This window comes from Nicotiana tomentosiformis, chromosome 1, assembly GCF_000390325.3.
Source record: "Nicotiana tomentosiformis chromosome 1, ASM39032v3, whole genome shotgun sequence".
Classification (NCBI taxonomy): Eukaryota; Viridiplantae; Streptophyta; class Magnoliopsida; order Solanales; family Solanaceae; genus Nicotiana; species Nicotiana tomentosiformis.
The window spans coordinates 56,226,846-56,241,810 of record NC_090812.1 but is presented as its reverse complement, the minus strand read 5'-3'; the positions used below and the strand labels follow the sequence as shown (position 1 = coordinate 56,241,810).

General features: G+C 33.0%; 2 protein-coding genes and 1 non-coding gene across 7 annotated transcripts; 1 reads left to right on the top strand and 2 right to left on the bottom strand.

Moving 5' to 3' along the window:
* Positions 1–575: 575 nt before the first annotated feature.
* On the bottom strand, positions 576–2,590 carry LOC104104937 (uncharacterized). 5 transcript variants are annotated; one of them, XM_009613130.4, is made up of 6 exons: positions 2,286–2,584; positions 2,153–2,212; positions 1,853–1,965; positions 1,303–1,371; positions 1,022–1,073; positions 576–921 (listed from the first exon to the last, which is right to left on the bottom strand). In XM_009613130.4, the coding sequence occupies exons 1-6, from the start codon at positions 2,511–2,513 to the stop codon at positions 796–798; spliced, it is 648 nt and encodes a 215-aa protein (XP_009611425.1). In that variant the 5' UTR covers positions 2,514–2,584; the 3' UTR covers positions 576–795. The 5 variants fall into 5 exon arrangements, with proteins under 5 accessions (XP_009611425.1, XP_070039551.1, XP_009611426.1 ...); XM_070183450.1 differs by lacking the exon at positions 1,303–1,371 and having other exon boundaries at positions 2,286–2,587; XM_009613131.3 differs by lacking the exon at positions 2,153–2,212 and having other exon boundaries at positions 2,286–2,586.
* Positions 2,591–10,996: 8,406 nt separating this feature from the next.
* On the top strand, positions 10,997–13,434 carry LOC104091574 (SPX domain-containing protein 3). The gene is made up of 3 exons (XM_009596943.4): positions 10,997–11,365; positions 12,236–12,401; positions 12,827–13,434. The coding sequence occupies exons 1-3, from the start codon at positions 11,120–11,122 to the stop codon at positions 13,198–13,200; spliced, it is 786 nt and encodes a 261-aa protein (XP_009595238.1). The 5' UTR covers positions 10,997–11,119; the 3' UTR covers positions 13,201–13,434.
* Positions 13,435–13,478: 44 nt separating this feature from the next.
* LOC117275612 (U6 spliceosomal RNA) lies at positions 13,479–13,582 on the bottom strand. The gene has a single exon (XR_004505804.1). It is a non-coding gene; the product is annotated as a U6 spliceosomal RNA (small nuclear RNA).
* Positions 13,583–14,965: the final 1,383 nt, after the last annotated feature.

Sequence of the window (14,965 nt, the reverse complement as noted above, 5' to 3'; positions counted from 1 at the left end):
GCTGGTCCTCTTAAAGCTTAAGAGTGGAATTCTTGGTATTCTGTTTGGACTAAGATGAGTCCAACTTGAAGGGAATAGACTTAAAAGATTTATATACCGAGCTCAACTAGTTTGACATTGAGGCAATTGTACTTTTGTTGTGTATTCTCTTCAGTGACAAATAATGTAATAATTGCTTGGTGACTATTAATTACCAGTACTCGTTCAAATCAATAGGATAAAACAATAATTAGATATTTTAACTCTTTTAGGTATGCGATGTTCATCTTATATTTGTGTCCATTTTTCTCACTCGCCTTGAGCTCATTTTCCTATTTGATTTCTTATTATCTATTTGTCTTTCCAAGAATTGAACAGCCACGTTATGCGTAGATTTATTAATATTGCAGGAATTTCATCAACTCCAAAGTTTCTAACTTACATGAATTATCAAAAAAATCTAATTCCTCTAAAATTATTTGATTTTGCACTAAATGATGCGTTTGAAATTTTATCAGATACATTCTTTCAAAAGTTTTTAAAGCCTACAACTCCAGATTGCATTCCTATTTGTCCACTTTTACTTTATTTAAATATTTCATCTCAGATAGTGGAAATTCCTCAACAAGGAAAGCAAGATACATGGCTTCCTTTCTCTCGAATATGATTTACAGGAGGAAGATATTTATCAAACAAAAAAGGGTAAATCATCCATGTCTTCTAAAGGTACAAGTACTATTCTAGTGGCTAGAGTTATGTATAGATCCATTCAACCTTTCCTACGGAAGTTGTGGTTGGGGTTTTGGACATTAACACCTAATCAGATTCATCTGTAAAATAATCAGTACACCTCTTCTTTAGCTTCTCTTGGAGATCCAACTGCTTGGGTAACACTAGCTCGATTCTCCTACCTGACTCTGAAAAGTATCTCTCAAGCACCATCTGCAATACAATAAAGCTCAAATCCTACTTTCAATCCATGTAAAAAAACATGTAAGGGAGAAGTACAAAAAAAGACAGATGAATTCAACTGTATACATACAGCAGCAGCATAGGCATCCTGTTTCCCTTCACGGGCAGATTTTCCGAGGCCCCTAAAACATTGTCACGCTATTCATTTTGGATAACTTCTTATAACAGACTGTATGAAGGATTACCTTATCTTCTCATATGCACTTGACAATCAATTTATTAGCAAGACAGGTGGACAAACACTATTCATTCATTCTGTTACTCACATAACAGAACGAATTGAAAGAGAATTACTTGCTTCTTGATAACTCATTTGATAAATACAGAGACAAGTCGAGAGGAAACCATTACCTATCAACCATGTAGCTCATGGCCTCTATTGTTGTCCCATACTCTTCCTGCAGATATACTCTCCAACCCCTAATCACAAGTAAGGTTCTTATGAACAAAAAAAAGGTCTCCAACACAGCGTAGAATCTCCCTCCCTCACCACTTATAAAATGAATTTAAACATGACACAAGAGAAATGACTATAACAGATGAATTTAGTATCAATAATTTGTAATACAAAAGCATACTAGCTCAAAGGTTTCTGAAAATAGGAAGTCAACTAGTAGTCTAGAGTGTAAAGCATAACAAGCGTTCAACCATTAATCTCCCGCAAGAATTCTTTTGAATATTCATTTTCATGCTCCCTGCCTGAACGCGGGATACTTTGTGCACCGGGCTGCCCTTTTTTTTTCTTTTTTTTTTTTCATTTCACGCAACTTGACACATAATCTTCAGGATTTCCATAAGATTACAGTTGATAAAAAGTAAAGGCAGTGACAATAGTAGTGTTTCTGAGATGAATTGGAATAGGTAAAAAGCATATTAAAAATCCTACATAAATAATTAGTACCTCTCAGCAGCTCGAACAGCAAGCCTACCAGCAACACTTCGAACTTTGTTAGATTGTGGAGTTTCCCTTCCATCACTTGACAAAGGAAGCCCAATTATAAACTCATCCACTTCCTAAATTCCCAAATAGAACCACACTCTCATGAAACTCCAAAATGCTGGGATTAATTCTTAAAAAATTAAAAATGAAAGAAATACTAAACATATATTCAAGAATCACATCAATTATCAATACCCAGTTGATAAATTACCATAAAAATTAAATCTTTCTACATTAGACATAAAAGAGCTGTGTCTTTACCTGTTTTAGGGCAATATCAAGAATTCGAAGTTCAAGCTTTTGTCCTCTCAATTCAAGAACCTAAAAATTCAATCCAAATAAAAATTCCAGTATGTGTTTTTTTTGCTTTGCGGATGAAAGTTGGGGTTGTTACCGTTAAAGGTCGAAAGTTGAAGCCTTTACTAATGGCAAGGCCAGTACGGGCAAGCCCCAAATCCACTCCAAGACTGAAACCTCCTCTCCATGTTGAATCTCGCTTTCGCCGTATCGCATTTGGGGGAATTTCCTCCACCGATAATGCCTGAAATCTTGAAGTTAACCGCACAGAGTTACCGGCGGTCGGCCGAAATGCTACCGGCGGCGAGGCTAATAGATGTCCCATTCGAAGATGTTCTTATTTTCGGGTGGGAAAAAGAAAGATTGTCTACAGCTTATTTTTCTTATTGGGGACTGTATGCTAAGAAATTAATTAAAGTAAAATAAAAATGAAAAAAGAAAATTACTTAAGTAAGGTGCCACATGTTTCTCCCTTTCTTTTTCTCTGGAAAATTACTTAAGGCGCCACATGTTTCTCCCATCTTTTCTCTTAATAATAATGTAGCTAAGGGATAAATTATTGAGATTTTGTTTGGCCAAAGCCAACAATATGTATCATGAGTTAGTGATAATAAACTTCAATATACGACATCTCAACTTAGAAAAATCTCATAAAAATCTCTTTAAAATTTCAAGATACAACTATAAAAAAAAAGTGGCAACGTCTATTTAAGTTAAATTAATACTTTAAAATTTAACAGATAGTTTGTAAAAGAATATCTTTTTCATACACCATTCAAGACTCAAACTAAGCATAAAGTCCAACTCTCAATCAAATACAAGCTAGTTAATTCTTCAAAAAAAAATCTTCCAAGTTCAATTCAAGTATCAAATTTAATAAATTATAAAACTTGGGCATAAACACCCACAAAATAGTCAATAAGTCAAATAATTCACTAAGATTAAGTTACCAAAATAATAGTGTCATGATTCATATGATACACTTAGATATGCATTCTTGAATTATTAAGTTTATTTCTCACATATAATATCCCAAGACTCTAGTTTTCCAGATACCATCCCAATACAAAAATGATAGAGAAGAGAACCACTTTATTTATAAAAAATGACCATGAATGTTTATTTTATGCATTGTTTGGGTGGTTGTTACATATCGTTTCATAATGTATCGTATTGTATTGTATTATATTGTATTGTATCATTTAATGAATATAATGTTTGGATAGATTGTGTCGTTTGACTTCGTTTTATGATATCACACACCGGCAATATGAAGAATAAACTTGCAATATTATAAAGAAATTATGATACGGTATATAAAAAGGTAGGGTAAATGATAAAATAAAATTATTTAATAATAATGAAGGGTGTGATTGAGAGAAAAAGACAAGGTAACGACGCGACCACACCAAATCGGTCATTACATAAAGTGGTACATTTCGTCGTTATGTAACGACGGATTTAACAATACGATACAATTAAATTTAAGTAACAATCAAAACAAACATCGTATTTAAAGTAACAATACGATACAATACAATAGGTAACAACCATCCAAACAAGCCGTAGTCTCGCCATCTTTCATTGTGTATCTTATAGGAGTAATTATTTTCTCTTTTCTTTCTTGTTTGTATCTTTGTGAGAAATTGTTTTTGAAATAATATCTAATGGCACCAAGTGTGCAGCGGTTAATGAAGTCTAATAAAATTATGTGAAACGCGAATTTAGGTTCTGTGATGATCTAAAATGAAATCTTTAAATTTAATAATTAATTATGTATTCTAAAACCTCAAAAAGCACTATTTATTATTACTCGACTTACGTGCGCAGTCCGTAAAATTTTTCGAAAAGTTTTTATGCGAAAAATGAATTAAAATATGAATTAGAGCTTTAAATTCAACTGAGTTGACCTTGGTCAATATTTTTAGCAAATGGACTCGGATCAGTATTTTGACAATTTTGGTAGGTCCGTATCGTAATTTGGGACTTGGACGTATGCCCGAAATCAAATTCCGAGATCCCTAGTCCGAGATATGGAATTTTGAAGAAAATTTAAAAGTTTAAATTCAAATAGTGACCGGATGTCGAATTATGTGCAAACGACCCCGAAATAAAATTTTGATGATTCCAACATCTCCGTATAGTGATTTCGAACTTAGGAGCGTGATCAGAATTTTATTTGGAAATTCGTAGTGAAATTAGGCTTGAAATGGCTAAAATAGGAATGTAAGTTGGGAAGTTTGACCGAGAAGTTGACTTTTTGATATCGGGGTCAAAATCTACTTCTGAAAATTGTAACAGCTCTGTTATGTCATTTATGACTTGTGTACAAAATTTGAGGTCAATCGGACTTGATTTGATAGGTTTCGACATTGAATGTAGAAGTTGGAAATTTTAAAGATTTATTAGGTTTGAATCTATGTGTGATTCGTGTTTTTAGTATTTTTGGATGTGATTTGAAGACTTGACTAAGTTTGTATGATAATTTAGGACTTGTTGGTATTTTCGGACGGGGTCCCGAGTACCCCGAGTGCGATCCGAATCGAAATCGGATCAATTTTTGGACTTAGGCAAATTCTGAAATTTGCAGCTTCTGATGTCATCGCATCTGCGAAGGGACTGACCGCAGGTGCAGACTCGCACAAGCGAGCTGTGGCTCGCAGAAGCGGATGAAGGGCTGCCCAGTTGGAGCCGCAGATGCGGCTCATGTTGTGCAGAAGTGCTTGCGCAGAAGCGAGAGGAAGGGCGCAGGTACGGGCAGGTCTACAGGTGCGATGGAATTTTTCGCACCTGCGAAGGCGCAGATGCAGTTCAAAGCTCGCAGAAGCGAAGGCAGCTGGGCTAAGCAATTTACGCATATACGATATTTCACCGCAGGTGCGAGTATTTTATCCGCAGGTGCGAAAGCACTGACCAGATTACAAAAACAGAGGGGTTCCGATATTTTTGTCATTTGGACATTTTCAACACGATTTTGGGCAATTTTTCAGAGAGAATTCACGGAAAAACTTGAGGTAAGTCACATGTGATCATTGTTAGTCAATTATATTGGATTATCATTGAATATTTCGAATAGAATACATGTTTTTGAGGTGAAATTAGAGGATTTGGGCCTAGGGATTTCAAAATGAGAATTTGAGATTTGGAGGTCAAGTTGATGTCGGATTTTTGTGAAAATGGTATGGTTGGACTCGTAATTGAATGGGCGTTCATATTTCATAACTTTCGCCGGATTTCGAGACGTGGGCCCCACTGGCCATTTTTGAGTCAATTTCGGATTTTATTAAAAAATATAGTATTTTCTTATGGAATTGATTCTATAATTTTTGTTGACTGTATCGAATTAATTATGACTAGATACGAGTCGATCGGAATAGAAAAATCGAGGAAAAAGCATACTACTTGGTTAAATTGGAGCAAGTCGAGGCAAGTGACTTGTCTAATCTTGTGTGAGGGAAATTTCGCCTAGAATTGATATTAATGTGATTATTGAAATGTGTTGAAAGTCGTGTATACGAGGTGACGAGTGTATACACGGGCTAAATGTGAAAGATTATATTTTTAAATTGTGTAGATCATTGTTGCGCATTTATTAAATTATTTTATCTTGTTATATTCTTCATCATTGATCTGAGATATATACCTTAAATTTGTTTGACCTTTTCCTGCTAATTGTTATACCTGTTTAGTTGAAACTTGATTTCTTTTATTCTGTGCATTATTTGAAGGGTGATTTTCTTTAAATTAAACATTATGAATATGAAGTATTTGACATTTTAAATTTGATATTGAAGAAACATATTAAAGATTTTGAAATATTATTTTCCTGAATTATTTATTCTTGAATATTTTGTAAGATTTTTATACTCATTGTGATCGAGCCGTGAGCTCTTTATTGTGAAAAAATATTGTTGTTGAATTATTTTGGCAAGTTACATTATTTGAGCACTTGAGGTGCAAATTGTGATATATTGTGATATTGATACGCATGCAGTGGTATAAAGTCTAGGTATTGAAACGCATGCGTTGAGATAAGGATGGCTTGATACGCGTGGCTAGTAGGGAGAACTACTAGAAGTCATGCGGTGTGATAAGGATGGCTAAAATGCGGGATGCTATTTCGAAAAAAATATTTTCTTTCAAATAAATTGTGAAGGCTCCCGCGGTGAGATAAGGAAATGAGATATTGTGAATTTGTTTATGATTTGGGACTACAAGGCGGTACCTCGAGAGTGCCCTTGTTGATATTGATTTATGGCCGCAGTTGCCTTGATTATTTCTTGTGATTTTCTTAAAGTTGAAAGGAAATTCGGTTTTGTTTCCACGAGATATTATTTGAAATTCTGTTTTGTTTCCAAAAAATATTATTTGCCATTATTTTGCTTAATTAAATGGTGACACACTACTTGATTCATTTTCAATGTCATTTTATTTTACTATATTGTTAAACATTTTACCATGCCATTATTATATTCCAGTAGGGCCTCATCTGACCTCTCACTACTCTACCGAGGTTAGGCTTGACACTTACTTGGTACCGCTGTGGTGTACTCATACTACGCTTCTGCAAATCTTTTTATGCAGATCCAGGTACATCTTACCAGTCTAGACGTCAGTGAGTTACCTGCCGATGGAGACTTCGAGGTATATCTGTCAGCATCCGCAGATTTCGGAGTCCCCTTCTATCATTTTTATGTTGCTTCCTTATTTTTCTTTAGACCTTGATAAATAGAGACATTGAGAATAAATTTTTAGAAACTTGTAACTTATTTCTACCTGATTTTGGGAGTTGTAATTATTTGAATTGTAATTTATTTATTTCAGATATTTATGATTATTCTGCATTGATAGGCTTACCTGGTCTTAGAGACTAGGTGCCATCACGACCTCCTACGGAGAAAATTTGGAATCGTGACAGGTACCAATAAAGATAAAAGGATTACCCGAATTAAAATACTTCTAAGTTTAATAGGGACGTGAATTTAATTTCTACTATGTGTTTAATCGTAAATTGCAAACATATGCACAAAAGAGATTTTTGAAAAGAGGAAAAGATCAAGACTTCAACTTCAAGAGAATCAGTTAGGAAGTACGACACACACCAACCTAGCCACCTAAAAATAAATCAAATCAAGTAAGTAGGTTTTAAATATTGGAATCAACCCAAACCAATTAAGTCGGTTTTTTATCGATTCAGTTTTTGTCAGTTTTTTTGGTTATTTATCAGTTTTTTCTTAAATATGAGATATACACTACCAAACACATATTCTGGTGACTAAATTTTTAACGTAACGCTATCAAACCAATTGCTCTTTGAGAAATCTATCATTTACCAAGATATATTGATGATAATTAACTCAAATAGTGATGAATAATTTAAGTACTCAATTAAAAATTAATTATTTTTAACATGAAATAAATTCTGGTACTTAGTAAAAGAAAACTACCAATCAAACTAGAAGGCAAAAAATTAGATTATTATAATAGCAAAGAACTAGACTAAAAATACAAATGACTAATATGTACCATAAAATTTTAGAAACTTTATATAAAAATATACATATATATATAGGTGTAATAATAAATTTAAATAGCTACTTTTATAGTCGGTTTGGTTCGGTTTTTACGGTAATAATAAATTTAAATAGCTATTTTTATAGTCAGTTTGGTTCTTTTTTTCCGATTATTTTTTTGATTAAAACCAAACCTAAAAATATCGGTTTTTTTGGGTCGATTTGGTTTGGTTTTCGATTTGATTCGATTTTTCGGACTTTTATGAACACCCCTACCTAGAAATATTTATTTGAATTTCACGATTTCTGGTGAAGCTGGACACCATTAGTATTAATACTACAACTGTTAAGATTTGACAAATCTTGTATTCAATTCTTGAAATATTTAACTTAAGTAGTAGTCCCAAAAGTTTGACCAATATAGAGGTAGACCCCACGTCTTACATTTTTAGACTATGATATTAGACTGGATAGCATTTCTTTTGAAGTATAAAGAACCACTCACATCTCAATTTGGTATTCTTTTTTCCCCACACTCCTATAGGAGATTCCAAAGAATCATCCATTCTCCAATTCCCAATTACATAGCCCCATTGCTAATCTAAAAGACACAAGCCTTGACTAGAGATGATTTGATTTTTTCTTTGCCATAAAATACTCTGTTGATCAAATTAAGTTTCCTTCCATAAAAAGTTAATTTGCTCATCTCCATTCTCCTCCCACCATCTAATTCGATTCCATTATATACTATTTAGTGTAAAGCAATGTCAAAAGGATAGTAAGAGAACGTAGGAATATATCAAACTAACCAACCAAAAGATACCATCTTAAAATGGGAAAAATAGTTTATGTTACTATTCCAAAAGATACCATCTTAAAATGGGAAAAATAGTTTCTGTTAATATATCACTTATTTTCCCCCATAACCTTGGCCAAACACTAACTCTCCAAAATAAACATTTCTTTTTGAAAATTAAGAACTTTAAATTTTCTAAAGATTTAGCCAAACCGTCTAATAAGTACCACCATAGTACCCTATATGGGGTATAAGGTCACTATAAGCCAGTGTACTAAATTTGTATAGGCATTCTTGTCTCCACGCAAGTGAAAACCTAGTTGAAACAGAACTTTCTAGTTTTTGGCTCGTTAAACTGAATGCGTGTAAACAAGAAATTTCGAACATGGGCATAATTAAACACATGTCGAGAAAGAGAAGAAGACAAGACTCCAAACTTTTAATAGGGTTAGTTAGGATTTAGGACACGCCACCCTTTTTTTTCTTTTCTTAAAATTTATTATACATAGAGGGGCGTGAAATAGGCGGGTTGGGTCGATTTTGCGGGTCAAAATGAGCTGAGTCAATAAATTGGCGGGTCAATAAACATTACTTAGGAGGTGATGAGTTAGGTCAAGATAGGCTAAAATTTGGGTGAAATTCAAAAATAGCTAGATTTACAAGTGGTAATTGAAAAATAGCCACAATTTCAAAAGTAATAAAAATTTAGTCACTTTTTATGTAAAGATAAATCTGAACGAAAACACTGTTCAAAATTCGAAAAATACTCCAACATAATATACTGGTCCAGCATAACATGCTGAAAGTTCATACACAGGTGCTCCAATCTCCAGTATATTATGCTGGAACTTTCCGTGTGCTGGAGTTTCAAGTTCATACATATTTGTACCAATCTCCAGTATATTATGCTGGAACTTTCCGTGTTGCAGCAAAATAGTGGCTATTTTGCAATGACTTTTCAAACGCTGGCTATTTTTCAATTACCAGTCCGAAAATTGGCTAGCCCGTGCTATTTTTACCTAAAATTTGGGTTATAGCCCAACTCACTCAACTCTTACCATGCTTTAATTAATTGGGATCTTTACACAAATAGCCGATCATATTCATTGTTTACTTTTTCTAGTCATAGACATTGATTATACACAATTATACACATATAATACATAAATTATGCATATATAATATTTTTACCAGCTATACTTAATTTAAGTGATTGGATGAGCGGCTATTCAGGTTAATTCTTCTTAATTATATGTTATTTTCTTAAATTATTTAATTACTAAATAACTTTTTTTTTCCTTTTGTTATGGTCATCTATAACATATAAACAAAAAAAAATAAATTTAAAAAGATATTTTGGCAAAGTTACTCATGAATCAATTTGGACTAAAATAAGCCCAACTGTAGGTGTCTGAGATGAGTTGGGTCAAGATGTATTGAGTTTAACAAATTGGTGGCTTAATTACTTGCCCAACCTTGAACGGGTTGGGCGAATCATATTTTTCTGGGCCAATTCCGACACCTCTATACATATGGAGAGGAGAATAAATTATAAGGTGAAAAATTAAACCTTCAATAATTAGGTGAAATTTAGATAATGAATCAATTGTAATATTAAGATTTTTCACTAACCTAATATTTAATTTTGATTTTCAAGATTTTCCATGTGGGTGAACAAAATTAGTATATAACTACTACTACTAGAGAATTTGACAAGTCTTGTTTTAAACTGTCCAATTCTTGAAACCCTTGAAGTTGAAGGCAAGAAAAAGTCACCCCAACCAAATAGTCCCAAAAAAAGTTTGAACAGTGTACATATGTATACCCCACTTGTTACATTTTTTAGCCTATACTATTAGACTAATAATGAGCATTTCTAAAAAAATACTCCTTCCGTCTCATATTAAGAGTCATTGTTACTAAAAATAATTATTTTAAATTATTTATCATTTTAAAAGTTTAAGACAAAATTAATTGATTGTTTTTTTTATCCTTAGTAATAATTATTTTTAAAGATGGAGATAACACATAAGTAAAATAAATATTAAATTATATATTAGAATAAGTGAGTATAAAGAACCCCAAGAAAATATATTCCCAAATTTGGTTTTCTCTTTTCCCCGCACTCCCACGGAAGATTCCAAAATCCAAAGAATCATCCATTCTCCGATTCCCAATAACATAACCCTATTGCTAATCTAACAGTCACAGCTTGACTATAGATGATTTGATCTTTGCCACGTCGCTCCACTTAATTATTCAACGGCCGCGATTTATTCATTTGTATCACTATCATGTGAGAGATGACTCTCACATTAACTATAGTGTTGAAAAAGAAGAGTCATTTACGAATATGCTGAGAATTCTCTTACCTCAGCTACCCCCTTTTAATTTAATTTTTTTGTTTTTCCTTTTTCAAAAACTGTCATTCAACACGCCAAGCATATGCTTTCTAAATATTCTTACTTCCTTCTTTTTTACTTGTTAAAAACCAGCCCCTACTTCTTGTTTTCTTTTGCTTATTACACACACACTATTCTCCTCTTCTCCATCATTTTTGTAGCATTTTTTCCCTAAAATTTAGGCCAAAGGGTATTGCATTTTTTTTTTTAAAATATAGCAATGAAATTTGGGAAGAGGTTGAAGCAACAGATTCAAGAAACAATACCAGGGTGGCGTGACAAGTTCTTGTCATATAAGGACTTGAAAAAATTGGTGAAGTTGATTTCTTCTGCTTCACCAATGATGAGTGGGTCTTTAGAGTATGGTAAGGCAGAGGCTGAGTTTGTGTATTTGTTGAATAATGAGATTGACAAGTTCAATGCTTTCTTTATGGAACAAGAAGAGGATTTCATTATTCGACATAAGGTATGGCACCAATTAACATACTCAAAAACATTATGTACTTCCTCCTTGTGGAGTTTCTGGTTAATCTTCTTGTTTTGTGATTGTAGTGAGGTGAATATAAGGGGGTTTGAGTTAGGTGAGTCAAAATTTGCTAAACTGTTTATTCAGTTAATAATAATAATATTTATTATAGTTCTATATTAATGAGTTGTGGGTCCTGCAACTATCTTATAGTCCTCTGCTTGTTTAGTTTTGCTTATTTTTAATCTTTCTTCATTTATTTCCGATCATTTTGGGCTTCAAATAAGATAAAAGGGAAGCCAAACTATTTGTGTAAATTTTATATATAAAGTATATATTTTTTGAGCTACTATTTTAAAAGCGGTTAAACAATATTTTAAGATAAAAACCAATTGTGGGTAACCTAGTACTTAGTCCAAAAGTAGTCACAAGCCACCTACTCTACTTTTGTTTTTCCTTAGAAGGCTTTGTCATATATATATATATATATACACGAGAGAGGACGAAGCATCTTTATGGAATAAGCTCAAAGATGCCACAATCTTAATGTACTCTGTTTGTTCCGAAACTTTTGCAGAGCTCTTCCCTTTTTAAAAAAAAATAAAAATAACTTTTAAATATTGGCCTCATATACATTTTTTGATGAAAAAGTTGGTCCAATATTGATACATTTTGTATGATGATTTGCAGAAATTCAGAAATGGTCATACATATATGTTTAAATTATTAAATGTCTTGTTTGCTTAAAGTTGTTGCCAGTTGGTAATCAGTTTAGAAATTCACATTATCCTGCATTGATGTCTTCGATTGCTTACTTAAGAATATCTCACCAGATAATACATAAAGCATTCATGTTTGATATATATGCAGGAGTTGCAACAGAGGATAGGGAAAGTAATTGATACTTGGGGACTAAATGGGAGCCAACCCTCTAAGACAGATTACAAAGAGGAAATGGCAATGATCAGAAAAGACATTGTTGATTTTCATGGTGAAATGGTCCTCTTAATGAACTATAGTAACATTAACTACACAGGTAAATTGTAAAGGACACCCCTAATTTTGACAAATTTATGATCTAGCAAGAAATTAAACATCTAATACATGGATGGATATAATTAACTTATGTTTAACTGATAGTGTAAAAAAAAACTAGTATCGTTCAATTTGTTATAGTGTGTTGTCTACCTTGTTTTTCATATAATTAGTTCCACTTATTATTGAAAAAATTACCTTACAGTTATACTTTATATGATCTGATAGTGTAAAAAATCATTAACTATAAATAAATTAAGTGAGTTATTAACCAATAATATGCCTAGAGAATGTGGAAAGGATTCAAGAGTTCTTGATTTCCCTCAAAGCAGAATTCTTGATTTTCCTCCAAGCTGAAAAAATAGAAGAAAATCAAGAATATTTCATCTAATAATGTAACTAATTATAATCACCTTATTTTTATAGGGTTGGCTAAGATATTGAAGAAGTATGACAAGAGAACTGGTGGATTACTGCGCTCGCCCTACATACAGAAGGTGCTGCACCAGCCATTTTTCACAACTGATCTCATTTCAAAGCTGGTAAAAGAGTGTGAAAGCACCATAGACTCAGTATTTCCACCTTGTGAAGAAAAAACAAATAATCAATTAGGAGAAAGAGAAGCAATAACAGTTGCAGGAGAAGGGATATTTAGGAACACAGTAGCAGCTCTTTTGACTATGCAAGAAATCAGAAAAGGCAGCTCTACTTATGGCCGATTCTCTTTGCCACCTCTCAACTTGCCAGAATCTGATGTTACTCACTCCTTGCAGCTCAATTCTCCCATAGCAATACCCTAGCACGTTTTGATGTATTTTATAGTATTATGTTACACTCATATATCAATCAGTATTTATTAGAAGTAACACCCCTTTTTTCCTTTTTGGAGAAAAACATGTCATTCAGCAATGATCTCTAGTCTCTTTGTTGGTAGTATATATAAGCAAATAGAGATGATATATGTAGGCAAGTAATTTTAATGTAGATCCTCACGTGACACGTGAAATGAATGAATTGGTCATATCCTTCAAGCATGAGTTGGTCCTTTCACCTTATTTTTATGTATACACATGCTATGCTATGATGCAATCATTTCTCGATTTGTGTGTATCATCTTTTCGCAGGGGTCATGATAATCTTCTCTTATTGTTTCGATCTATGTCCTGGGACACATGATACGTCTAGTATATCTGTGTTTGTGTGGTGTTGTGATTAAACAAGTTTTAAGTTTAATGTATTGACAAATATTTACATAATGAGGACATTTATAAGGTAACTTTTTATGATAAAATATTAATTGGCGGCTCGATAAAAAATGATGCTAACCTATTGTAGTAAGTTAATCTACGTATACTGATTATATATGTAAAAATCAAAAATATACCGTCAGCGTATATATTAACTTATATAATTCCGCCAAATTATAGAATTGCCAATATGATTGAATAAATCATGCTATAAAACGTGATTAGATAAGTTTTAAATAAATAGGTTCAATTTAAAGACGTCCCTTGGCCCTGTTCAACTAGAGCAACTACGTACAACAATTCATATCAATCAAAATCATGCCATCACCCATCATCTTTTACTTTGGCAATTTGAATCACTAATAAGATTAGAATAAGTTCCATTACCTTAAGTAGTTCCCTTTTGAAGTTTTGAAGGCTTACGAGTCACAGAAATGGCTGACGACACTGGCTGAAAGAATCTCCATAAAAAGGGAACCAAAGTTTAAAGTTATTCGCAACTAACTTGATGTTTTATATTTCAGTGTCCACAAGAGGGGTGATTTGTATGGTGTCCAATTTTCGCGTGTATTAATTATAAAAAGATCTGGTTCTTCTACGTGTTTCTTACACTATAATTGCAGAATAATAAATGCAGAAAGTAAAGAACACAAGTATTTTTACGTGAAAAATACCCGGCTCAAAAGGTAAAAAAACCACAACCTACTACCCAGTAGGATTTTCTCCAAATACTTCACTACAACTCTCAGCCAACGACAAAGTTTATAAACTCTTGCAAACCTAAGGATTAACCCTAACCCTTATAGCAACCATTCACATGTTGTTGCGGCTACTTCAAGTTAACTCTAACTTGAACAATACAACTCAAGTTTACAACCTCTTGCATACCTAAGGATTAACTCTAACCCTTATAGCAACACGCCACAGGCTTTTGTGACTACTTCAAGTTAACTCTAACTTGAATGATACAACTCATGTACCTGTACAATTTGCTTCTAAGAAAGCTGAAAGGTACAACTCAAAACGCCCACTATACTTTGAACTAGAAATAAAGAAAGACACATAAAACCCTTTATGGAGCTGGTTCTTCAATGTGGTTCGTGTAGCTTCAGGATCGCACTCTTAAATCTCACAGGAATTGCTCACAAAATACCTTGCTATTTTGCTCTCAATTCGTGCTTAACTTCAGTATGTGTGCATCGCATGTAAAAAAGAATACAATTGATATATATAGAGTTAGTAAATAAAGATTAACTAGAAGTCTAATGCTTTACTCTTCCTTGGTGGAAGAGTTCTAGTTATCTTCAACTTCTAACTC